The 27170-nt window shown below is 42.4% G+C and overlaps 1 protein-coding gene across 1 annotated transcript in view; it reads right to left on the bottom strand.

Annotated features, from left to right (window-relative positions):
• DGKI (diacylglycerol kinase iota) overlaps window positions 1–21446 on the bottom strand; it is a 403345-nt gene extending 381899 nt beyond the window's left edge. Inside the window, 2 exon segments of the mRNA XM_073238393.1 lie at window positions 20696–21015; window positions 21018–21446. Of these exon segments, the coding sequence (XP_073094494.1) occupies window positions 20696–21015; window positions 21018–21095 (398 nt within the window). The 5' untranslated portion in view covers window positions 21096–21446.
• Window positions 21447–27170: the final 5724 nt, after the last annotated feature.

Here is a 27170-nt window from a genome sequence, read left to right as displayed (position 1 = left end):
GCCCTGGCAGGAAGCCTGAGGAGGGTCATAGGAGGATTCTCCTCTCCCTGGACACTTGAAAAATGATGTAGAATTACCCATTCCCTGCTGTGTCACACACAGAGAGCTGGGACACGTGACATGCCCATGAAACAAAAGTCCTTTAGAAATAAGATGCGCCAATATTGTCTGTTCAAAAATTCCAAAGAAATTAACGCTGACTTGTCAAATCTTCTCTTGTTCTTCCTGAGGAAGAACAGAGTGAGCAAACTTCCAGTTCACCGTGGAGAACTGACTGGACACATACCTTTATCCCAGCTCCCTCCAGAAACACCCACTCAAATGAAAGTAAAGGAAGTAAAACACTTAAAGAGAAAAGAAAACAAGCGAGATGACAGCCAAAAGGATGACAATGAGATTCTAGAAGCTGGAGAGTGAACTAAGTAGAGGCAACTGAATGTAGGCAGGACAAAGAAAGCCGGAAATAAAGTACACTAAGCAAACAATAGGTGGATTCACCCTCACAGAGCCCCAGAAAAGCTCTGGAATTGGAGGCACCAGGTATCGCTGAAGTGGGTGGTGGGAGAAGGGGTCGGAAATAGGAAGAAGTTTTTGCAGAGGCTAATGAGAGACCCATCCTGAGCAGCCTGCTGGGCATAGCCAGGAGACTGGGGATTGAGTTTCCAAAGAAGCTCCCAGAGAAGAACTAGAAAACTGATCACAGCTGGGTTCTGGTATGAAACCCTCCACTGAAAGCAGAAAAGATCAGCTGCAAATCTGTACACTGAATAATACAAATTCCAGCCCCAGAGAAATAACAGGTAGGTGTAACCCTCTTAAGAGGAAAGCAGAACATTCTTCTAGGAGGACTGAACAGATAATATTAATGTTTAGGGTTTTCCAATAAAACAAACCAGGTCCCTGGTCAATCACTCCACAGTGAAGCTTAATGTCTAAGTCACACACACACACTCACACAGCTTCCATTCAGCGTTTTGGGGACCCCTCTCTTAAATACAACAGCATCCTGAGAATTTGAATAGTGTCTCCAACATGAAAAGAAGATAGTAATATAAAGAGGAAGAGAAATTTTTGAAGAAAACAGAGGTTTTCTTCATGGGGTGAATAAAACATCCAAAAATGATCATTAATATCCTCAGAGAAATAAAAGAGGATATTAAAGGCATGAAACAAGAATGGAGTGCTATAAAAATGAACTCTGAAAAACAAGAGAGAGGAGAGACCTCTTAGAAATTAAAAATCCAATAAAGGAATGGAAAATCGGTGAGGAAATCCCCCAGAAAGCAAATAAGAGGAAAGGAGAACTTTAATAGAAAAGAAAACATAAGAGGAATAGTCTAGCAGATATAAGAGCTATAAAATATCAATTCCAGAAAAAAGCAACAAGTAAAACAAGGGAGACACTGATGTTCCCCCTCACCCCCAGAAAATAACACCAGGAAATTTATAAGTTACAGAATGAAGAGATCTAAGAAGTTCCCAACACCATGAATATATGTACCCACACCAAGGTGCATCCATTTTTAAATGTCTAAGTGATATAAAGAGAAAAAAATTTGTTTAACACAAATAAAATGAAAAATATAATATTATTAAAAATCAGAATGGAATTGGACTTCTCAATTGCAACTTTTGGAAGCAAAGCAGAAAAAGAGAAATGCCTTCACAACTCTGAGGTAAAATTATTTCCAATCTAGAACTCTATACCCTGCAAAATTCTCAATCAATCAAGTGTGAAGGTAGAAAAAAAGAAATTCTCAGACACGAGAGGACTCAAAATATTTACCTCCTATGCACCCTTTCCAAGGAAGCTACCACAAGATGTGTCCATTTTCTGGGAAACTTTTTCAACTTAGTCATCTAAAAATATGATGAAAGTTCCTGGGAAAAAAACCCCATCCAGGATTGTGGAATTGTTGCCCTTGAAACTGTTGTATGTCCCACCAAACTAGGCATAAACCAAAGAAGAAATCTAGGAAATCTAGAAAACGGAGTGTTTGATTGTGGGAAATAGCAATGAGAAATCAAGAAAATGGGGATAAATCAGTTATGTTACAAACTAGTCCAGAAGGCATGAGATCACAGGAACCAGGAGGGCTTTCTATGAGAAAAATAATGAAAATGAATACATTATTTGATATACTTAAATGCAATAGAATATTATTGGCTCTGTTAAGTAATTTGTGGAAGAATTAGAAATAAGTCCACATAAAAAATGATATTTTAAGTGAGATCAATAATAGAAGGAAGGATTTGTCTTCAATAGGACACTGGGTAGCTCAGCTATACGTAGATTTACAGTCAATGATAGAAGCCTTTATGAACAATTAAATAAAACCGTGATGTGAACAGATTGGTAAAATGAATGAAGGGATGCGTGCAGATGGGACAAAAGAGAATGAAAGCCTCACCTTCTCATAGGAAACAGGTGAGAAAGATTACAAAACAGCACTTAGCGTTATATTATTTATAAATAAATGTAGAATCCAGAACAAACAGCTAACAGGTCATAGAAGCTTCAGGGAAACAGGAGTATGGAAGAGACAGAGAGAAGGGACCCACTGGGTTTTGTTATAAGCCATGGTTCTGCTTAACCAGAAACTATGCATTCAGCTATGCCTATGTGCTACTTTGATTTAAATAAATATTATATTTAAAAACTACAACAGAGTTGGCTGGCTCATCCTCACATACCCACATCTGCACATGTCCAAAGGAGGGGTCCCATGAGCAGCCTACACTGCAGAGCCGTCATGAAGAAATCTAATGACCTGGAGAAGTTCACAAGGTCTTCACCTTACTCCATGGCAGAAGGCACACGTAGGATTCCGCATGGAGGTGGCACAGCCAAATCTTGCATTTTCACAGGGTTTTACAATCTACAAAGTGTGTCCATCATTCCAATAAGTCTCAACAACCTTGCTGTGCAGTAGATTCACTTTTCAGATGAGGACACTGGGAGTCAGGGAGAGTCTATCTGAAGGTGACACACAGGTGACACACAAGCAAACCCCATTTATGCAAAGTGCACTCACATCTCCCCACCTCATACTCATAGCAGGTAGCAGTTCTTTCTAACTGGATGGACAGTGACACATTAACAGGCTTCTTTCCTAATTTTGTTTATGCCTTTGCCAGTCTAGGGCACTGAGGAGTAAACATTTTTGAATGTAGGTTACCAGGAAAAAAAAACTGACGGTCACATTTTTTTTATTTAAAAACACTGGCTTCATTGAGTAACATGGAAAGAAAGAGGAAGTTTTGCATCTCGGAGTTTAATATTATTATGATATTGCTTGGTAGTCTCTACATTATTAGTAACTGGATTTGGTTGAAAAGTAGATACAGAGAATTGCATCTTAATCCCAAAATTAGTCTGCAAGCTGTATCCCCACATCAGGCAGGTCATGTGGGCCTGCGGGCCCAAGACTGCTCATCCCTCCGGTGGCCTGGAACCAAGATGCTATTCTTCCCTCCGGGTTAAATTAATACTACTTTGATCTCAAAGTTGCTCTCTCTTCTACCACATTTTTCTCTATTTTCCGTTTATATGAGAAAAATTATGATTTTCCAAAATGCTGGGGGTGAGCCAGCTCTCAGGCATTGTAATGCAATGCTCATAATGCAGAGAATAAGCCAGGCACCATCCTAATCCTTTAGGAGCAGGATTGAAAGCTAACGGGCAGAATTGGTCACACTGACTTTCCGCCACAGTGCCGCACTCCATTTACTGAAGATGAGGTCAGACAAGAGTGTGCAGTTTGCAGCTGAAAGCAAATCTTTCCTACCTACAAAATTATCTGTATTTCCATTAACTGGTCTAGCCAATCTCTGTTCATGTAATAGCGTTAGGCAGTAATACAGCCCTCTGACAGTGAACAATGTTAAGCTGCCTGGCTACTATTTTCTAATAAATTCGGAGCACATATTTATCTGTTAATTTGTTCAGTGACTTCTAAGTATTGGAATCTAGAAAAGACTTTCCATTTCATTAACAAAATTCCAGTGATGTAATTTTGGGGAGTTTCTCCGAACAAATTAGAGAGAAAGGCCCCCGCTCAGAGGCAAGCCAAATTCCCAAACTTCCTGTGTAGTTACCTGTTTAGAACTTAGGACAATGTCGTTCAGCCATGGTATTAATTATGACATTCCTTCTAACCACTTATTACACTGATTTATGTAACAATGAGTTTTATGTTCACACTCTGAGGACATTGCAGGTTCTCCTTACTTATCTTTCCCAATTACTCATGGATTTGAGATTCACCTCCTTCCTGATTCCTACTGTCCCAGAAGCATGGGAGGAGCATGGGTCTCAGCCACCATGGCCACTGCAGAGAGATCAGGGATCTTCCCTTTTCATGGGCTGGGGGAGGGAGGGACGCCCTTGTTTGTTCTGAAATGTTCAGGGTCAGGGTCGGTTGGAGGTGTCACATCGGCAGCAATGGCTTCTGCAGAAATAACAGTGACTCCAGAAGGATAACAGGCAATGGATCCAGGGAGAACAAGGCCTTCCCCACATGTAGGTGCAGAGCATCACCTCTCTGACCCAAAACCTCCAATGGCTCTCTTTAACTACAAAATTCAAATTCTTCTGATGGCATTCAAGGCCTTCTGTATAGAGCATCAACTTACCTTCCTTGCCTGACCTTCCACTGCATATCTCTATGCACAAAGCAAAAATGATTCCACATTCACATTGCTGCTCAAATACACCGTGCATTTGCACGTACCAAATCCTTTCCCATACAACTCCTGCTGTCTGCATTGTTTTCCATATTGCCCTGGTAAAATCCTACCAATCCTTCAGTGTTTCAAGAAAACTTCTACCAAGTTGAACGAACCTCACTCCCCCTCTTTTGTGTTCCTACAACTCTGATATGATCATGTGCGTCACTTTATGCCTGCTGTTTACCTCTGTCCAAGCTTCTGATATCTAACAAATACAGAATAGATAAAACTCCTAAAAAAGGTCCTTTATGCATGGATTTCTAGGTAGTGGAACCTGTTCAAAGATTCCACTCCTTCAAAAGATACTCAAATGATTGATTTTGGGGGCTGCTCAAAAGTGATTAGAAGTAAATGGACTATGTTCTGAAATTCTGTTTCTAGTTTGCCATTTAGAACTTAAGGTCTGTCTTCTCCATTGAAGCAGAGATATGAATGAACCCACTTAGCTATCTCCATTTAGCTGTAAGAGGACTTCCTTCTTCAAGGCACATTTTACCATTACTTACTCCAGAAGGCCTTTTCCTGCTCCTTGTCTGACGTGAGTGCCCTGCCTTCGGCTTCCCCGACTCTGCATGCTGCTGAACACCCCTGCATCTTTGTATTTATCACTCTGTGTTGTTACATGTCAATTCCTTGCTTCTTTCCCTCTTTTAGCCATGAGTTCTTGATCATGGAGATTCTTACTTCTCTTTTATTGCTGGCACCTGATGTAGTATTTAGCACATATTAGGCTTTCAGTGCATTTTCTGTTTCCCCCAATAAGGTATAAGCAACTTGAATCAAATTTAATGTAGAAACCACGTATTAATACAACTTTGGATTCCTCATGAAGGGCTTGAAATAGTTCTTTGCACAGGTAGCAAGTGAGTATTCCATTACTGGTCTTACAAAATAGGTAAATTCTTATAAAATAGGTACATTTTTATGCTCATGGTTTAAAACACAGGTGAGAAAAACCCAATGGTTCTCCCTGTGCTTTTTTTAAAGTACTTCTGATTTTCAATATCAAGACTTCAAAGAAAGCTCTTGGTGCGTAGGAGAGCCTCAGAGACCGTCAAGATTCATGTATTTCATATATTGTCCTCTAAGGCTTCTCTCCTTTTCCATTTCTCATCATCCTCACAAATTATCTCACTCCCTTCAGTAAAAGATGCACATTACTAGGGTTATTTTTAGAACACCCTTGTGTGCAATATTGGCAGTTTCAAGCACCAGCGAGAATCCACACAAACACACAGGGATTCTCCTGGGGCTTTTGCTTTGTCCTTGAAGCTTTTTTCATAGCTTTCTACGGTCTTTCCTCCAGTATCAGGTGAGCCACATTAAGGGTTTACGTCCACACATCTGCTTCCATGCCTTTCTACTGAATTTACAATAAATATTTACTGAGTGTGATGAGAATTAAAGAACAAAACAGGGAGCATAATAAGCAATTTCTGTGACCCAGACAAACCTCAAGTTACACATTCATACTCCAAGTGTATACCCTGCACCTCAGACGATGCCCTTGCCCAGTTTCAGGCACTACCAATGAGAAGTAGTAATGCTCTTCTCCCACCCTCCCCTCTACCCCCAAATGCAACCAGTATGATCCGAGCTAAGTATTTTCTATGGCAAAACAACCAGTTCCACCCAAAAGCTATAGAGCGCGCTCCCTCCTGCGCAGAGGTCTATATGTCTGGCAGTTTAGAGAAAGATGGAGTTTGCAAAGAAAAGAGAGGACAGATTCCCTGTCCTGACCCTTATGGGAATCAGCTGTCACTGTAGCGAGGAGGAAAGGAATGCATGATGAGCAGGATGGAGAATACCAACAATGTCTTTCTCCTTTCCCCATAGAAAATGTTCTCTTCCTCCTAGTTATACCTCTAAAATATAACTTCTTAATTCAGGAGCTAGATTTCTTAATTCAAAAATTGTGTCATTCAAGGTTGTCACTTAAGGATAACAAGTTAGAGTTTCTGTAGGTTTGATAAATTAGTATCTCGACACTAATCCCTCAAAGCCACACTCTTCAATAGAACTTTCTGTAGTGAAGAAAACGGTCTATATCTGTGCTAATACGGTGGCTACTGGCCACCCATGGTTATTAAGCACCTAATGGGTGGCTGCTGTGACTGAGGAATTGGATTTTGAATTTATTTATTTATTTATTTTTGATAGGCCCATGTGGCTAGTGTCTACCACACTGGATAGCCCCAGTACCTGAAACTGTCAAATGCTAACCCCTCCACAAAACAAGGAATCTTCTTGGCCCCCAAATATAGGTTTAGCCAAAGTACAGATGGATTTCTTTATCAGCTCTGTGTCAGCTCACTAAGAGAAAATTCGCCAAAACCACTCAGACAAATAGCTTAAGCCAGTTTTAGAAGAGTCAGCCACAGGCATTTCTCCATCAGCAGTAGGGTCAAGGGGAGGGCGGTGCAGGCATAAGTCTGAAAAATAGAGATAATAATAAATAGTACTGAAGAAAGAGCTTGCCCTTTCTTATTTAGGAAAGCAGAGAGAAAGGGAGGGAGGAGGAATCTTGAGCAGTCTAGAAGTGTTTGGTATCTGAAATAAATATGAAACATGCCAAATAAACATTTAGCCAAACTGAAATGACAAATCTTAAGTGAAATGGCTGCAACCTAAGCAAAACTTTGGTAATTTGTTGAATTGACAGTCTGGAAATGTGGCTTTTAGAAAGCATTTTACAGCACTTGGCTTGTACTCATGCTACTGCGTATAGTGAATGCAGCCAAGGGCCACAACAAGGGAAAAAAGTCCCCAGAGCCATACCTAGATGTGTGAAGGCTGTATCCTGTCTAGGGTGCCCAGAGGTGGGGGCAGGTGAAGACTGAAATCCAGCCTAAGTGCCACCAGCCACATGCTGGATCCTGTCTTTGGGCTGACAGAGTTAGACCTGTTTCTAACTCAAACAAAGACACCATATGTGCTAGTAGTGGCCCTGGTTAGGCCACATTTTTAGTTTACTGCTTAATACTTATGAAGAAGGCATGGATAACCAGTACATTGTCAAATCAGGAATAGCCTGAGAAGTGAAGGTGACTGGAAATCACCTTTAGGAAAAGGATAATGTAAAGAATAAAAGACATGGTTTAGTCTAAAGAAAAGAGGGACAAAGAAAAATGTGATGCCTGACTTCAAATATTTGAAAAGCTAGCATATATAAAAAGGGGTCTATCCTGAATATCCCCTAGAAGTGAAAATGTACTACCAGTAGGTAAAAAACTAAAGGAGGCAGTTTTGTACTCATGGAGGCAGCATGGTATCATAGGAAAAAATGTGGGTTTGAGGTGACTTGGAACTGAGTCTGAATCCTGACTCCATCAATTAACACCTCTTTGACTTGAAGCAAATTATTTCCTCTATGAGATTAAGTGTCCTCATCTATAAAATAGAAATAACCCAGAGAGTTGTTATGATAATTAAGCAAGAGAGCAGCAAAATAGAAGACACAAAATACTTAATTCATGCTAAATAGTCATTAAATGATAATACATTAATTTTTCCTACAACAAAAACTTTCTAACAATTAGACCTAACCAAAGGTGCAACACTCTCCCAAATGTGGCCAAGAACTCCAGACCTGGAAGATATTCAGCAGTAGAGGCGGGTGGACCATTTGCCACTGATATGTTGTCAGTTATGTTTAGTTTGTTTGTTTGTTTGTTCTACTTGCAAACAACAGAAACCAAGCCTGGTTAACTTAAACAAAAAGGAAGTTCACTGGGAAGATGCTGGAGAGTTCACCAGTCAGGAGAAAGGCTGGTGATCTAGCCTTGGAGTAGACAGGAACCAGGCCAGCTAATGCACATGAACAGACTGGCACTCCCTTTGATGCTTTTTAAGGGGCCAAGGCCAAAGGGGTCTGGGTGTCCAAGCTTAGGTCACATGCCCTAAGGTGGCATCAGGATGCTGAGAGGAAGCCAAAGTCACCAATGACAGTTTCCAAAGACCTCACTGGCTTCTGTGGTGCAGGGCCAGGCACCTTGATAAACCATCCCACAAGATTGCATACAACAGAGAAAGGAAATTCCCAAAGGAAAACAGGGCATATTTATACATTTATCCTGAGACAGAGTAATGCTTAGATGTGTGACCAAGGATTTCCTCTGACATTCAAATCCTACACTCCTAGCTTGCTAACTGTGAGGCCCTGAGACGTTACTTCATTACATTGTGTCTTGGTTTCCCCTTCTGTAAAACTGTAGATAGTAGTAACACCTACCTCATAAAGTTGTTGTAAAAATTAACTGAAATCATATGTAAAGCACTTAGCACAGTTCCTGGCACATATGGTTATTAATATTAATTTTTTCATTAATTTGTACTCATTGATAAAACAGTAAATGTTACTGTCATTATTACCAATATTACTATTAATCACGCTGAGGACGTACCATCGAGCACTTCCCAGATATGCTTTCTCTGAGAGGCACTCAGGATCTTGGTCCTCTGTAGTTTCATGCCAGGCCAGAAGTGGATTTACCCCTCTTCTCCCCAGCCTGCTTGACTTGATTTCCCCCATGTGATAATGGGTTTCTATAACACCAGAACTGCCTCGCTAAAGCTGTTTTGAGTAATTGTAAAAAGTGCACAACAAAAAATACGAGAAGCACTAATTGCTGGAGAGAAGCTAAAAACAACTCTACTAATGAACCTAACATCACAGTGGGACTAACTGTTTGCCATTTGTGGATTCATCCATGTATTAGTTCTTCTGAACATTACTTTTAGTTCCTGGAAGAGGTACTTTGCCATAATCGGGAGGGCCATTTACGGGAAGTTAAAGACCAGCTTCCAAGCATCCCATCTGCTCCCTGAAAGAGGTATTTTCTCTCAAATGGCCTGAGGCAGGGGGCCGGGAGCGGTGGTGTGCAGGGCACTCTTAAAGCACAAGGCTTGCTCCCTTCGCAACTCCTGTGAAGCAGTTCTCTGAAGAAAATGTATTTGTTTAAATACACGTAAGTTTTGTGACAGTTTCGGTTCCACACATAAGCTAGAACAGAGGTGGAAATACCCTGAAAGGCAGGGCGATGGGCTTCCACACCTGGATCGTGCAGCCTTCAGAAATTAATGATAATGCACTCAGAAAAATCTATCACCTGGCAGCTTTGTAATCTGACATCTTCTCTTTTACATACATATGTACAAGAACATTACAAACATATATGCCTTATATCCATGTCTTCCTCTACACTCATACCCATTTTCCTGATAAAACCGAACTCCGTGACCTGTGCTAGCCTACTACAGTATTTTCCTTTATCGTCCAGCAATATCTCAATACAATGAAACCTTGGCCACAATCCAACTCCTGGGCTGCAATCAAATTTATTTCTATACCATGACACTTCAAAAACTTAGAATTCCAAATTTCTAAAGTATTCCGTGGAGATGGTAGAAGTTATTGCCAAATATGGCCTCACAAACATACCTGCTCAGCAGTTGTATTTTCTGGGTACGCTTCCAACCCTTAAAACTGCAAGTAGCCTGTGCGTGCTGCTCACTCTTGGTTGCAGAACATGGAAGTTTGGTTGTTAGGTGATCAGCTATATTGAATGTTCTCCACAGAGTCAACAAATGTGCTAAGCCACCTATTTCCTCCCCTAAAATCACTGAGCCCAGGAGTATATGCTGTACGTAGACGTGAATGCAGTTGCTGTAAAAATGAAATGCTTTTCTTGGAATACCTATGTCATTTTACTTGAACTGAATCTCCTTTACAGTGAAATGGCTGCTGCTTAGCAACTAATGCAAAGGAAGAGCCTGAAATCTCTCTCTTTTTTTCCCCCCCCCAATAGGAGTATTAAGCATATACCAGCACACTAGTGGGTTTATGTTTTCACATATACAGGAAGAATAATGAAGACGACAATGAGGTCATCCTCCTTATTGGTGCCATATGAATCTGGTACTCCAGTCAGTGATTGAGTCCAATTTTGCCCATTGGGATTAACAACTGGTAAATAAAATTAACGGAGGGAAATGTTGCTGTCTTTCCATAGAGCATTGTGTGAAAGCAGTGCCCTGAGAAGTGGGATTTCAGATCCAAAAATTAGCCTAAGCCCAGCAGTATCCCTTACACGGCATGTGGCTTTAGGAAAGTCACTTTACGGTCATGCCTCTCCTGAACTGTACAATGGCCTTGGAAACAACACCTGCTCTACCTGCTGCCTAGGACTGTTTTGAGGGTAACATTAGAGCAATTATGTGAAAGGGTTTAGGTAAAATCCTAAAACCACCACACACATTTTTTTTATAAGTACCTAAAGTTAGTCAGTATTAACAGTTTCAGAAGTCTCCAGAAATTTGTGTTTAAAAAAAAAAAATCCTTGGATTTTGTTACCATTCCACACTGGCTCATAGAAAGCTTCTGTTTTAATCTTTAAATAGCTTTGACGTTTATTTTTGAACTTAAGATTTATTTTGCTAAGAAATTCTGAAGGTTTTCTTCAAATGTGAAAGAATGACTAAGGTTTTTTAAATGATCCTTTGGAACTTTCTAGGTGCCTATAACTGTACACATGAATATACTTAGGAATTCTGAACAATGCTGTTAAGGAAAAACTAATCTTGCAAGTACTTGCAGCCTGAATAACCCCCACCCCACCCCACTTTCAAGGTGAAAGATTCAACTCTTCTAAGAATTTTTTTAAATCAAATAGTGCTCACTGTGCCACATAAAGTTTCAACCACACAAAGTGTGCATAAATTGGTCTTAACTTCTTCACTGAGCTCCAAGCCATTATACCGCCTCCCTTCAAGTTCCACTCTGATTACAACTAGTCACAAGGTCTTTCTTATGCAGGAGGTAGAATTTGAAGTGGGCAGTAAGTACTGGGTTAGATTCCCTGCAAATCATTTTCTGACCCCAAGAAACTGGATTTATTTCCCCAGCTCCTGCAGTGGAAAATTCATACAGTTTTAAAAAGAACCACCAAGGAAAACTCAATCTTGGCCTCCCTACAATTGCCAGTAGCACGCAGCTATACAGAGCTGAGTCTGCTGGGACACGAAAGGAATTCTTGTTCTCTCAGCCAACCAACTTTTAGTAAGGTCTTCCTCTGTGCCCTGGGTTAGGACTGGCTGGGTTCACTAAGTTGAAAAATACAAATCTCTCCTCTAAAGGTACTAACAAACCACGAGATAGTGAAAATATCGCTATTTGCACACAGAAAATGGGAAAGCGTGAAAAAAGAACCAAGTGAAAAGCGGTACTGGGGGAACCATATGCAAATATGGGCACAAGAGCTTAACTCTGCCCTTTAACTAGCTTTGTGACCTCAGGCAAGTTGCTTGAATTCTAAGCCTCAATGTCTTTATCTGTAAAATGGAAATAAAAATAGTCCCGACTTAAGGGAGTGTTAAATTAAACACCCTGAAAAGAATGTTTAGCAGCTCTTGGGCACAGAGTTAGCATTTAATAAAATCAGTCATTAATAATAATATTCACAAGTAGATAGGTAAAAAGTCAACACTTGCAATCCAAATTTGAACCAAGGAAGGCTTTTTTTCTTTTCTTAGCTGCACTTCCCAAAAAGCTTTGGAGTTTAAACAGCTGCCTCAGCTGCCTGGCCCCTGTGAGGTTGTTGCTTTTTGACCATTGCTGAGAACAGGCAGGGTGGGGCCAGGAAGGCTAAGCAGTTTGTGGGTGTTCACTCTGCTCTGCAGCATCTGGGGTTCAAGGCTTGTCTACTTCCTCTCTTCAGATGCTGGGGACAGTGCTTCAGTTGGAGAGACTTTGTCTTCACATTCAGAGGGGGCACATTTAAAAGGAAGAAACTGTTAAAATCAGACTCTTTTCTCAAAAACCTCTACAGGGAATGCTCTCTGTCTTAGAGAGATTGCCTAAAACTCTATTACATACATAAGGATGATGATGACAACACATGAGTGCTTGCAGTCTAAAGAATGCCCACAGAAACTTTTCCAACTGCTTCCACATAAGCTTACATAAAACTCTTTTTTTATCTTTAAACAAAAGGCTTTCAAATGTTTTTAAAACAAAAATTTATTCTTCCATAGAATTTTCACATCTTTCTCATATACGAAGGAATGACACATTTTGAAAATGTACTTGGACCTTTCAAGGAGTTTATTTCCTGAAAATCTACATGATACACAGAAGCAACCAAACTGCCTTTTCTTTGCCTTTTGAAGACAAAAAAAAAAAAAGAATTTACTTCCTCAAAACTTATTTCATAGTCCTGAGCCAGTTTTATTTAACAAATATTTAGTAATCATCTACAATGTTAAAAAATAAATTCTGTTGTTTGGCCTGGTTAAAATAACTCATAGAACATCCCAGAAGGCTGAGCTTTTCTTTTCTGAAGTAATCCAGGACAGGTAGCATCTGGGAAGCTCTTTCTCTGATTGCCAGGACTCGGCAGCCAGCCATAGTCTGTACGCACAAAGCAGACATCAGCCAGCCAGGCCAGAAGACACATAACCTCTCTCCCCAAGTCCCTGGTGACAACTTTATGTCTAGTACCTGTCTTTATCTACCTATCTATTCCTGACATTGCAAAGCTCTGAGACCCCTATTATCCAAAGTCCATATCTGGCTTCCTGTCCCAGACAACCAGCTGCGGGTGAGGGCCACTACTCCCTGATTCCCCTGCACGCTGACCGTGCCCGATGTCTCCAACCTTGGCCTGCTGCCTGTTCCAATTTCCAGAGCGCTCAGAAACAGTTTTCTCCTCTTCACATCCTCTAGGAAGAGTGAACTATTTTTTAATAAATTGTGAAAGGAAAAGTAGATACTTTGTACCTTAATAAACAACAAAACCTCTCAATTTAATTGCCTAAGTGCATATCTTATTTTCATAGTGTCTGAATAATTTTATCATGAGCAGACATTACACAATGTTCAACATTTTGAAAAATAAGAAATGAATCTGCTCCTTGGCTGGACTTCAGCATGAGTGACACCACTAGAACAAACACACTCAGAGTGCTTCACTCTGCGACACGGAACATTACAAGTATCAACTTTCAAACAATCCCACGAGGCGGTTACTATTATCACTACCATTTTATAGCTGGGGAAATTAAGACACAGAGAGATTAAGTAACTTTCCCAACATCACACAGCAAGCAGGGGTAGGAATGAACCCAGGCAGTGGGGCTCCAGACTCAGGGTTCTTAGCTGCTACTCCACTCTGTCTCTCATGTAGTTGAAGAGTAAGCATAATGAAATTTGGTTCCAGTTGTACTATTACTGTTTTAAGCTTTGATTGTTTCCCCCTCCATCTAACAGAAGTCAGACCATTAATGGTATAGCTTAAATCAGAATTTAGTTCTTATCAGAGCATTATTTATGAATCTGAAAATCTAAAATCACATCTTCACTTGAGGAAAAGGTATGGAAGTTAGATGCAAGAACTACAAAAGTCACTGTCAAGAAGCCGGTGCCTTTAAAAAACAGTATTTGCTCCATTTCAAAGGCCCACAGAACCTCAGGGCTGGAAGGAAAGAACATTACAATTCATCTGCAAAACCCTTCTTCCCACCTCTAGCCAAACCTTCAAAACCCACAGCCCCTTCTACAGCACCCACACGCCGGATGGTTTGATTTCCTCTAAAATAAGCACTTCTCATGCCACCTCTCTCTGAACACTATGGATGTCAGGAAACCCACCAACCCATCTTCAGTGCTTTCTATGTCACATGAATAAAAAGGTTCTGGCACCTTTTTGAAGACTTTGCTATTAACCATTAAAAGCAAAATAAAATCCCTGTCTGCTGGTTTAGAGTCACTACGTTGACTAAGGAATTATTCCTAAAACAACTTTTCCACCAAAGTCAATCAGGTGAGTTGGAAGGAAAGAGTGAGTGAAGTAACACACCACAGAGCAAGCTGGGGTAACCTTGGGCTAGTGGACAACGGTCAGGACAGAGGCCAGGAACGCAAGGTAGCCATCTTTCTGCATTTCTAAGTTCTGATCACAGAAGGAAAAGTCAACAGAAAATTCCCTTAGGAGAAAATCAGTGATGCTCCTTGGAAAGGGATGAGACAGACAGAAAGAGAGCCAGAGAGCTAATTAGTGCTACTCAGAAGGCAAATTAAGGCCTTTCTTTGACAAGCTGCAAATAGCTGGTTAAGTAAGAGCTCTGCCACCCCCCTCCAGCCTCCCACAGCTGGCTAAGCGGCTGATGCAGGTATTCACACAGGAAGTTGAAAACAGAAACACAGTCCTCGGCTGCTGGGCAAAATGTAATGAGAAAAAGACAGACCTTTCTTTCAGCTGAAAGCAAAATCACAATTGAGATGGACAGGGAATGGAAACAGTAGTAGTTTATTTAAAGAAGGCAATTAAATTCTTCACTTAATAAATATTTATCCAACACCTACTGAGCAATAAGAATAGGATTCAGAGATTCAAGTGATAAGGTGCAATTTCTGACTTCAAAGGAGCTCACAACTTAGGTAATAATAATAATTTAAAAAGTTAACTCTGTGCAAGACACTGCACTGAGTCCTTTGCATAAAGTAACTCATTTAAACCTCAGAACAAACCTCTAAGGTAGGTATTAACTAGTACCCCATTTAGAGATGAGTATGCCTAAAAGGGGTTATATAACATGCCCAAGGTCAGCTAGAAAGTTCCAGGTTCAAAACCTAGTCTAATTCTCTGAACAAAAATTTACAATTCAGTCCTAACACAGCTATTGAATGTACCATGTGAGGACAGGGGAAGACCTACCCCCATCACAGAAAGTGGACACCTTTGAGCTCAGCCCTAAGGAGGAGTTTGCCTAGGGAACAAGCCAGAGATGAATTACGGGAGCTTTGTGTGCAAATAAGACATAACTTGGTGTTTTACTTTCTTTCATCTTCTCCGCTGCATTGGCTCGCTATGCCTTGCAAGAGGTATAACGTTCCAACCAGTTCAAACAGTTCCAGCCAATTCAAACAATCTAAAATTAGTCCGTTTTCATAGTTAACTAGAGCAAATTAAATTTCAAAGGAAAAGAAAAAAAAAACTAACAGCTTTGATTTTGTTTCTCTCCTTACTTTCCTTCCTCAGCTATCCACCATAAGAAAAGCTCATAAATCACTATTAATTGGCAGTAACCACTGTCCTAAAGCTACAATTATAAGAGCTCAGAAAAAATAATTAGGATTAGTGTTACCAATGCAAACTCATGTAAGAAAGCAGATGTCAGGGACCAACATGTAGCCAGATGCTCTAGTCTCCCAGAGTGAGTACCTCTGAGCCCACTTAAAGGACACTTCAGGGTTGCACCAGGGATATGTATCCCAGATCCCAGCCAAGACAGACAAGGAAGGTGCAGCCAGCCTGGGCCCTCACCAGGAGTCCTCATTTTCTCAGATTAGAGAAGTGAAATGTTCCAAAGAGCTAGCTCTAGCCTAATTTAATTTGACCCTATGAGGCAATGCTGTAGTTGCCACAGCAGAAATGAACGCCAGCAAGGCTCCCTGTAATGTCTCCACCCCCTGGTGCCCCGGAACCCAATACTGTCACTCTACCATGCGAAAGGCAAGCCTCTAAAAGCTCAATTACAGCAGACCAAGTGCCCTGGACAGCAGTTCAAGTGCGATCTTGGTGTGCGTGTCCTGACTGAGGAAGTCTACACTTAGCCAGGTCCTAAGTATACTGAGGAAGGAAACATGAAATTAGAGCCAAGGTTTTCATCTTATCCTAAAGACTCTAAATATAGAACAAATGTGCAAAGCAGAGACAAAAATATAAAATAAATAAAATTGGTTTAGCAAGGAGGATGCTGCATTCTGATATTCCAGAGAAGAAAACTGCCCTCCATACACTGTTGATATCCATGCAAGGCAAAACGATGCCCCTGCTATCCTATTTGGCTTTCAACATCTCAATCATCTTCTTATAATCACATAATCTTGTTTCGCAGGACAAAACACAAAATGGAAATACTATGTTCTTATCATCAACCTATAAAGAATAGCATCCCTTTTTACCCAGTTGCCTAACCTAAAAAGTTTACTTCTCCTTATTGCTCCTTCTGTCTCATACCAAACTCCCTTTAAGGAGGATCTGGTATTACCACCCTGGTTTAAAAGCAGAGAAACAGAAGTATGGGCTTCAACACATCCTAAATGATTATAACTGCCCAGGCCTCTTACAAGCAAATCACACGTCATCATTTATTCTCTGCTGCTCAGGGAGGTACACACAGGCCACCTCTTCACTGGATCTAGGATCACCTACACAACACCTGTGTAATTTTTTATTCCAAGGCATATAAATCTCTCACATAGGTATATTCATAAAGATGGCAGGTGTCATGTACGTGGTTTTGTTCTCAGAAATAAAACCAGTATAGCTTCTGATGATCATAAATATATATTCAATTTTATTTCTGAACTAGTAAAGGAATTCCTTAAAATTATATAGCCAAAGGGGGGACATGGTCCAAAGAATAAAGTATGTAAGAGATAATACATAATGACACATGTAGTACACAATGACATGTTTATTACGTGAGAGGAGAGCTTACACTGCACATGTACATGCAAACACGCACACATGGAGAGAGTTCAAACCTGAAAGGCATGTTTAGGGCAGTATGATACAGTCTAAAGAGAATGTCCTTTCAAGTTAGATCTGGGTTTAAATTCTGCCTCTGCCCCAAATTCTATACCCAAGGTTTATTTCTATACATTAGGAATGACCATAGTCATCTCATAAGACTGTCATGAGAGTAAGTAAGATGGAATACACAGTAATACTTGTTCTACTAGTACAGTGCCTGGTACACAGAAGACAAACATCAGCTACCTTCTCTTTCCTCTTCCTTGTGTGTTTCTAAAATTTTTTTTTTATTTTACTGACTTAAGTGGGAATTCTTACAGAGATTTTTAAAAAAAACGTTTCCTACATATAATATAGTCATCGGCACACACATATCTGTTGCAGCACCGTAATTTGCAAAGAAAAAGGAAGTAGTAATTTTAAGAGAAAAGTACCAGCTCTCTTGCACTGCCTTCTAAAACCTTCAGCTTTACAATCCACAGAGACTATTTGCTCTAGGGGAGCAGAATCTGAAATAAAGGAAAATTTCTCATGGGAAAATGGTTCCCAAAAAAAGCCAAGAAAGGAAAGCTAATGAGGGGAAATCTAGAGGTATAAAAAGGAGTTTATTTTACTTAACAAAGTATAAGTCAAGCAAAATGAATAATCTGCCTCCAGAAATGGTTATTTAAAGGCTTTTTGTAAAGGGCTCTAGTTCCTAAAAAGACAGGAGTCACTGCATATGCCCACCCACTCCTCACTTATTTTTAAAATCTAGCTTATATGTTCCTTAGCAACCAGAGGAGCAGATGAGACCCCCCCTACACACACGCACACGCACACTTTCTCCCAAAGCCCCCTTCTTCTTTCCTTTCAAGTGTCACTCCACAAATACCCATGTTCTTCAAAAGATATTTTTTGACCTACCTACAAATCTCCTCTTCCCCACCTCAGATGATCCCCCTTACACAAGCAGCCATACTTAAACACTCTCACCAAACAATCTCGCTTAGACTCCATCCTGTGAGGACTTCCTGACCCCTCCCCATTATAATACTCCCACCAGGTGCTGTCCTTACCTGCCCCCCTAACCCCCCACATAAGTGAGGTGGTGTGGTCCTGAGGCAAAAGCTGCTCTTTCCTTACAATCCATTTATTAATCCACCAGCAAAATGGTCAGCCCAGCTACCACTGAGTCTAGCGTGAATGGCTGCCCTGGCAAATGGGTAGGCCATTCACCATGACGCTAAAAACCATAATAATAACCATCAAAAGGGAGACACTCTCCAGGTTACTCAGAACAAATATATGCCGGATAAAATCACCTACCTTTTCACTGTCTTTCCTCTGACTTTGGAACTGCCTGCCCTTGCTTGGCTGGCACAGTTTATGAACTAAAGATCAACGCCTTTGGGGAAAAAAACAGGGCCGTAATCCTCAGTTATTAGTGTGCCTGAGGAATCTGCAAAAATTCTCACCCACAGAGGGTTTGATTTTGTAAGTCTGGGGAAAACCAACCACCTGAGGTGCTGCAGATGCAGGTGGCTCACTGAATAGGAGACTGTAAGGCTTTATTTAAAAGGAAGTGATGTTCACAAAGTAGGATCTGCCTCTATGGATTGGAAAGTAGACACAGTATTATTGTACCTCTACAGAAAAATGCTGTGTCTGGGTCCATGGCTTTGTTTGTGTGTGCACACTTACACACTCGAGTGAGAGCATGATGAGAACCCCCCTACACATTATCCGGAAAGCCATGGCCCCACACATTGTCCATTTCCAGAAGAGACACCCAGAGGATGACCCCTGCCAAGAGGCAAGCTGAAAGGACTTCCCTTGCAAACTCTGGCTTTGCAGCCCTACCCACTGGAGGGTGATGAATACCAATGACACAGGAGAGTTTCTCAGCCCAGGAGCCCAGACCCACAATGTGCTCCACATAATCAACCCCCACGCACCAACTCAGTTCCTAAATTAGGCTGAATGTTGTCCCTGCTCCCCTAAGGCCCAGACAGGTCGTCATAACTAGGAAGTAGAACTGCCTGTGTCCTAGCATACCTCCCTAGAGCTACCCCACTCTCTACTGTCTACCTATTTTTAGAAACCAAAAATATAAAAAGAGAGATCCATTTGGTCCTGATCTCTGTGAGTAACTAAACGTGCAAGTCAGGTAGGAAACTCCCTCAGTGCAGAGTGAACCGAGATGCACGGAGCAGAGATGTAGGAGAGCAACCGCACCAGGAAGACCGATTCAGAGTCATCGGAAGCCAACACTTAGACACCCAGAGCACATGCCCTAGTGACTGGGGCCTCCAGTCCAGGCAATGCCTACGGGGATCCCAATGACTCACACACATCCTCATAAATACAACACACACCCTCACAAACCCACACACCTCTGTCATCTGCTTTTGCTTACATAACAGCACATGGTGTGACAGGCTTTATACTTTATATAGGTTTCTGGAAAGGACTGCCAACTCAAAAGGAGTAGGGTCACAAGAATGCTTCTACTCACCCTTTTCAATAAACACCCCAAAGCAGGTGCAAATTTTTCTAATTCTATGCTTATTTATCACCTTGGTTTTTAAAACTAACAAGCAGTAAGAGTAGTCCACCAAACTCCCAAACCTCTCAATATCTTTATACTTTCCTAGGAATGGTGAGGTGTGGGGGCAGAGAACCTAGTGCATCTTCATTTCTTATTTTTGGATCCTGACACAATTTGGGGTAATCCTTTATCATAACTTGGTGGCCATTTATCCCACACTATCTTTATCCCACAAATACATCCACCCTCAGGGGCAAGCATGGTCCCACCGTCGCCCTCACCCTTAGCTTGCCAACGGGCTCCTTACGTCGTCCTTCCGAGCAGACCCAGGAGAGAGGGAGAGAGGCGGAGAGCACGTGGACGTGCGCCCCAGTGAGGAGTTGCGAGTTGCGTATCTACAGACTTACTACCACACGGACCCCTCCTTAATGGATCCTGGTGCAGGTGCAACTCTTTTAAGGATTTCTCTTCGGTACAATTTTGCCCTTTTCTGCCTGTTGGGTGATCTCCGCTACCAAGTTTACGCCAAAGATTCATCCAGTGAAATATGGAAGGTAGGGGGAGTTGCTGTGGATGACATGGACTTGGGGACAACTTTGAGGGCTTCTGTCAAGAAAACTGGGCATCCCTATCTGAGTCTGCAGCACGCACACACACTCACACACTCGTTCTGACCTCAGGCACCCAGTCCTCTCTCCTTTTCCGGGGGATGCCAGGCGCACGTAGCTTCCCGCCAGCCCAGATGCTGGGATGAGAAGGGAAGAACTCAGATCCCCCAGGGGGAGTGGGCAGAGCGGAGGGAGCGCGGGCGCCGGCGCCCTGCACTCCGCCGAGGCGCCCGGGCGGGTCTCCGCCGCCGGCGGCACCTGCCCCCCGGCCGCCCGGGCTCCGCGCCTACCTGTAAGAGACCTGCTTCCGGAAAGTTAAGTTCCTCAGCTTCTCCTCCAGCGCCTCGTCCTTCTCCCTCGCGCCCGCGCCCGCGGGCTCCTCCAGGGCAGCGGCCCCCGCCGCCGCCGCCGCCGCCGCTGCACCCGCGCCCCGCGGGTCCGCGCCGCCCTCGGCGCCCAGGCAGCCGCTCCCGGCGCCGCTTCCGCCGCCGCCGCCGCCGCCCGTCGCCCCTTTCTCCTCGCCCGCCGAGGAGCTGGGGTTCATGGCGACCGCGCGGGCAGCAGAGGCGGCGCCGCTGCAGAGGCCGGGCCGGCTGGCGGCGCAGGCGGCGCCGCCGCTGCAGGAGAGCGAGCAGGTCCGCGCGCCGCTGGCAGGGGCAGCAAATGGCAGCCCCTTCCCGCAGCATCCATCCGCGGCTGCACCGCACCGGGGCATTGTGGGAAACTCCGTGCCTCCACTCCCCCTCCCCGACCAATCAGGGGCCACCTCTCTCCGCCTCCTCTCCCTCCCGCCTGCACACCCGCGCCCTCCAGCCCCGCTGGCCTTTTCCTAAATCGGGAGCCCTAGCCGGAGCCGAACCTCAACTCCGTGCTGGGGCGTCCGGCTGCCGGAGCAGGGTCGGAGGGGGGTAGAGGAGGAGCCGCCCGGCGCGGGGCGCGAACGCAGGCTTCAGGAGAGGAGAGCGCGGCAGGGGAACTCAGGAGAGCGTGCCTCCTCCTGGTCAGGGCACGCGGAGGCTGGGAGCAGCACGCGCGGGGTGCCCGCAGGGGTAGCGCCCACCTCCGTTCCAGCCGCCCGATGTCCGATGCCCCCGGCAGCATTCTCTCCAGCACCGCTATCGGGTTGGCAGCGCTATACCGACGCGGGAAACCTTTGGGGGATGGAGAAGCATGGTCAGGGCCAACCTAGCGGAGATTTCGTGCACGGTGAAAATTAAGAGGAAAGGGGGAGGTCAACTTTAAGACAGGGGCGAAGCGCCTACCTGCTCTGTCAGGGCGAAGGCTGGAATTCCTTCATCCCCGAATTCCCCCTGCCCAGGCTCTTCCTTAACACAGAGCAGGCTCTCCCGAAACAGCTGTGAATTCGATTGAATGGGATCACAGGGCCCTCAGGGAAGTGAAAGGCTGAGAAAATCCCGGAGGCAGAAGCGAGGACGGGAGCGCGGGGTGCTGGAGCCCCGTCCCAGCAAGGAGGCGAGGAGGGGCTTTGCATCACTTCGGACCCCGCTGCTGGAACGACCCAAGCTGGCTCTGCCGATTTAACTGCCCACCTCACCCCTTCTTTTTGTTCCTAAGATTATCAAAAGCTGTATGGGGTTTGAATGATGTGCTACAAAGCGTGTAAAGCAGATTGTTTTTAAAAGTAGGGGTGTCCACCCAAGAAATCACTACTTTCAACAAACACGAGGAACATCCATGCTTCAGGCTAAGTGCAGTAACCAAAATACATATGTACATGTAGGTGAGGTGAAAGAACCAGACCACTGAGGAATTTCAGGTCAGTCCTGTGCAATCCCAGACAGGATTTCTTTCCCTTTACTTTCTCATGAACAGAATTAGATTGAACAAGATACCTCAAACTTCTCCCAACTCTCACATTCTGCCATTCTCTTTCTATGCACATTATAAGCCCAAGGGCAGGGCATTTCCACACCAAAGTGAGGAAAGGTAATAATAATAAAAAGTCAGTGGTTATTAAGCCCTCATCTTTATATGGCAAGTGCTGTGCTAAGCACTTCACACACCCATCTCTACATTTTCACAGCTCAAATGTGAGTAACTTCCTCATTGCTGGAGCCATGCAACTAGAAATTGGCAGAACCAGCAGTCACCCTCAGGCTGTCTAGTTACAGGGCATTGCTCTTCACCCCTGTGCAGTGTGCCCTAACTTCAGAGGGGACTGTGAGAATTATTAGATGCTTCAGCAGTAATGTTAAATGCAATCCACCAATATCCAGTGTATTGCTAAGATCAAGGGAACGGCAGTTAAACTACTGGACAACTTCCTAACTGCTCTCCATACTTTCTCCAGTCAATTCTCCAGCTCAACCCCCAAGATATTTCTAATATGTTATCTTCAGCCTAAAGATCTTTTAATTGTGTCATATGTCTTTAGGGCAAAGTTCAAGTAACCCTTTAACTGATTTTCAAGGTCACATTAGTGCATGGTATGCCAGCCCTGCCCACTTCCCCTTCATACTGTCCTGACAGTGCCACTCTGAATTGAACTATTTACAAGTCCTAGACACTCTCTGTTCTCTGTGCTCCCATCTTTGCAGGCATGGGTCCACTGTCTCCATTTCCATGTTCCTCCTATCCCTAATATCCACCTAGCTATTATTCCACCATTAGAATGTACTTTGCATGTCTCTCCTCTCTAGAAGCCTCTATTGAGACCAAGTGTACATGCATGAATGTAGCACCATTATACTAAACTTCGACCACTGTAACATTTAGTAACTTGTCTGTCTGTTGGATGCTCCATGTTGTTTATCACCATATCTCCAGTGCTTAGCAGAACAACTGTGAATATTGTAGGCCATCATTAAGTGTTTATTGACTTAGAAAGAAAAATAAATGGTTTTGAACCCATAAACATATGCTCAGTCACTCATTATAAAAGAAATTCAGTGTTAAACTATAATAAGATGCCATATTTTAAACAGCTTGATAATAAATGGTATTGGTGAGGGGATACAAAAAGAAAGAACTTGTCAAATTGTTGGTATGGTTTGGCAGTATCTCCAATACTTGAAATGCACAACCTAATTAACCTAGCAATTACACTTCCAGGAATTTCCCCTCTGGTATCATTGTCAGTTTACACCAAAAATTTAAGACTGACACTACCAAAATGTTTGTTAACATAGGACTAATTAATTATTACTATTCTTACAAACAATGGAATTCTCTGCAGCCACTAATGAGGAATAAGGCAAATTGGTGCATATAATAGAAAACAACTTCAAAAATATGTTAACTAAAAAAGAAAAACAGGGCTCAGAGTATTTAGTATGCTACTATTTACAGGAAAAGAAGGATTAGCTATAGATACATTTCAGGAAAGATACATAAGAAAACAAGGACAGGCTGAGTTGAGTGAACATAGCTAGAATCTTGAGTTTTTGTCTGTTTAAATCAATACATACCAAGAAGGGACAGAATGTCTCCCAGGCTAACAGGAAAGCTAGCTAGACCAATCAGGTATATATTTTCATGTCTAAAGAGTCTATCAATAAAGATGGGCTGCTAAACGAAGGAAAACAGGGTAAAAAAAGAAAAGGCCATTGAACATACACCCAAATTTAAGACAGAGGAAGAAAGAATAACAAATAATTCCAGCATAAGACAAATGAATTCTTGTTGTGAAGTGGCCTTCTGCAAAATTACTTAAAATGCCAGTTATCCTTTTAAACAATATATTTTCCATTTTGTTTTTCAATGGTCACTAAGCAACCTTGTAATTATTCATTCAACTTAGTTACATTGACTCTGAAAAGTGAAATCCTTGGAAATGGGTCAAAAGCATTTCAATCACAGGAAAAGGAAATTGATGTTCAGGTTTAGAAATGCATCTTGATTTTGAGTAACATAACTCTATAATAAGAAAATGAGGTTCTCTTGGAATGCTGAAACATACTTCTCAGCCCAGACCTGCCCTGGACTCTGTCTCCATCACTGAACCCAAAGCCATGCCCCAGTCGATGGGCTTCTTACCTCATCTTTCTGATATCAATTACTGTTCATTCTAAAACAGGTATCTCAGTCTTAAATACCAAATTTGAGTCTCCTAAATTCTAAGCCTTATCAAAAAGTCTTCAAGCATGAAGTGTGAACAAAGAAATCTTTTGAGAGTTTAAATAAGACAGGCAAGACCAATGATAAAGAGAACATTATAGCTAGCATTTTTTAAATGTATGTAGTGATCAGAAATTTTCAAGGAATAACACAGAATCATGTTTTCTTTAAAGCAAGTAACAAACATGAACTATACTCATACACATTTAGGATCTCAGCTATTTATAGACCAACCTAAGGATAACAGAGCTTTTGAAAATATTGTCACTAAAAAAGAAAAGGAAGTTTCCAGAGTTGAGCTCATGTGTGCAAGCTTATTCCAGCCTCTCAACTTTTACACCTGCTACTTTTGCTGCCTGAAATGCTCTACCTCTGAGGTTCCCAAACTTTCTCAATTCACAGAACACTCCAGTGTCTTGGTAATAATTTCTCCTAGCACCTCTAGGCTAAAAGAAGAACCTTAAATTATGTTAATTAGGTAGTTAAATGCTAACAATTTAATAAGCATTTATGTCTTAACAACTTTAGCAGCTGTTTAAAAAAATAATACACATAAATTGAAAGGAAAAAAATGTTTGTATTTCGTTCTTACTTAGCCACAGTTATTTGTCAATGGGATAGTAATGGGCCCAGAACAACTTCTCGCACCTTGGAATCACATAGACACCACCACCCTCATTTCCTGTTCCTCATCGATTTTCACATGGTGTTGTTTTTTATTAGAGCAACCACTAAAAACTCAGCTTTGTCAAGATAATGATGGCATTGAAAGAATATAGCATGACCCAGTGCTAAAACTGTCAACCACCTTGAGACAGTAGTTTGCATGGTGTCTAACAAATGTTGAATATCACTATGTTTCATTCAAAAATTTTAAATATCATCAATGCCCCTGTGAATACATTGCAGAGACCTGTGTGCACAGTTCAGAAACTGTGGCTTTGCCCCAGAATTTTTGCACGGCATATGTTTTTGCATGAGTTCCTTAGAAAACAGAAACTGAAGCAAAGCTTAAAAAACAAGGCTTTATGGGGAATTGTAATCCTAGCACTTTATGAAGGGAAAACAGAAGGCAGAGAGAGAGGGAAAATAAATTCAAAGGGTGTGTTATGAGATGGCCGCATCCTCACAAATAAATACACCTGGTTGCTTGGTCACCAGAATGTCTTCTAGAAAGGGCTTAAATTTTCTATTTTCATTGTATCTGGGAGCATTCTGACTTCAGGAGGAAGAGGAATTCCTCTGGCCATTTCTTCCCGTCTCCTGTCTCTTGCTGGTTGAACTTTGTCCTTTAGGGAATTAACTCACCCTCACTTCCAGGTTGTGTTACTGGCTCTTGCTGCTGGGGAAGCCAAAACCCTGCCCCACAGTGGAACTCCTCATCCCTTCCCGGAAGTAACAGGAGGACTAGTTGGGCCTGAGTACCACGTTGTTGACTCTGCCGCCAGTACCATGTCAGTGGGGGTGTGCCAGAGTTCAGCCCTCCTTGGCAGAGACTGAGAGGGCGGGCAGAGGTGGGATATGAGGAGTGTCTATGTCAATGTTGGGGATCTCCATTAAGCAATCGAAGAAACGGGGATGGGAGGACAGGTGGAGCCAAGCCATTCTGGAGAGGCACATACACTGAGTCCTATATGCTCTGCTTCCTCTCGTCATTCAGTTCTCACTTCACACATCACCTGTCAGAGAAGCCACCCTGACAGGCCCTGAAATGCCCTTCTCAGCCATAGATGCCATATAACTTGGTTTTATTTTCCTCTTAGTACTTCCCACTGTCTAAATTGTATTATCTCTTTACTTTTGTCATTCTCCTCTTATTAGAACATGAGCTCTATCTTAGCTAATGTGTTCAACAAAACTGTACTAGGCACATAGTAGATACACAAAAAAATGTTTACTGAATGAATAAATGAATGTTATCCAACACTCATTTGCCTAGAAGAAAAACCAGAGGACAAATGGGGAGGCGCTGGGATTGAAAATTTACCTGCCAAAAGGGTACAAAGGGCTCTACATAAGGACTGTGTTGAACCCAAGATTCTCAGCTTTAAGCCATGCTGTACAAAATGTGAAACTGTAGTGGTAGCCTGTTAAATTAGAATAGAGAAAAATCTTTCAGGTTCTGAAAGGCATTGGTAGGAATTCACTAATGTGGGCAGTCTCTAAATTAGATATAAATAGAGAGCTATTAGATCTCCAGGATGGAGAGGATCTTGGATCATCCAATCTAGCCTTCCATCCATGCACAGTACTCCCACATCTTCCCTTCACATGATCCTTTTTAGCCTTGAAAAACTGAAGTTAGAGGGGAGTCTCTACACTCTGAGATAACCCACCTATTTTCAGCAGGCTATGTCATAAAGTTCTTCCCCCTTTTCCATTACTATTCCTTATTCTAAATGTTGATGTACTCAAAAATAAATAAATAATATAATGTATGATATTCCTGTATTTGAGCAGCTGGCTTTGGGGTCAAACTGAAGCAATTAACATTTCTTTCCATTAAATTTCCTCTTGCTGTGTTTTGACCATTCACCCATCCAATAGCCTTTGGTATCTGAATCTGAAGTCTGTCAGCATTCACAGTCCCCCTTTGGTTCCTTAGAAAGAGCAGGTCCAATCTGCAATGTACTGCAAATTCACTGACGAATTTCCTGAAAAGAATCAGGTTGGGATCAGAATGTGTGG

This window comes from Manis javanica, chromosome 6 (assembly GCF_040802235.1).
Source record: "Manis javanica isolate MJ-LG chromosome 6, MJ_LKY, whole genome shotgun sequence".
NCBI lineage: Eukaryota > Metazoa > Chordata > Mammalia > Pholidota > Manidae > Manis > Manis javanica.
This window is presented reverse-complemented; position numbering and strand designations above follow the sequence as displayed.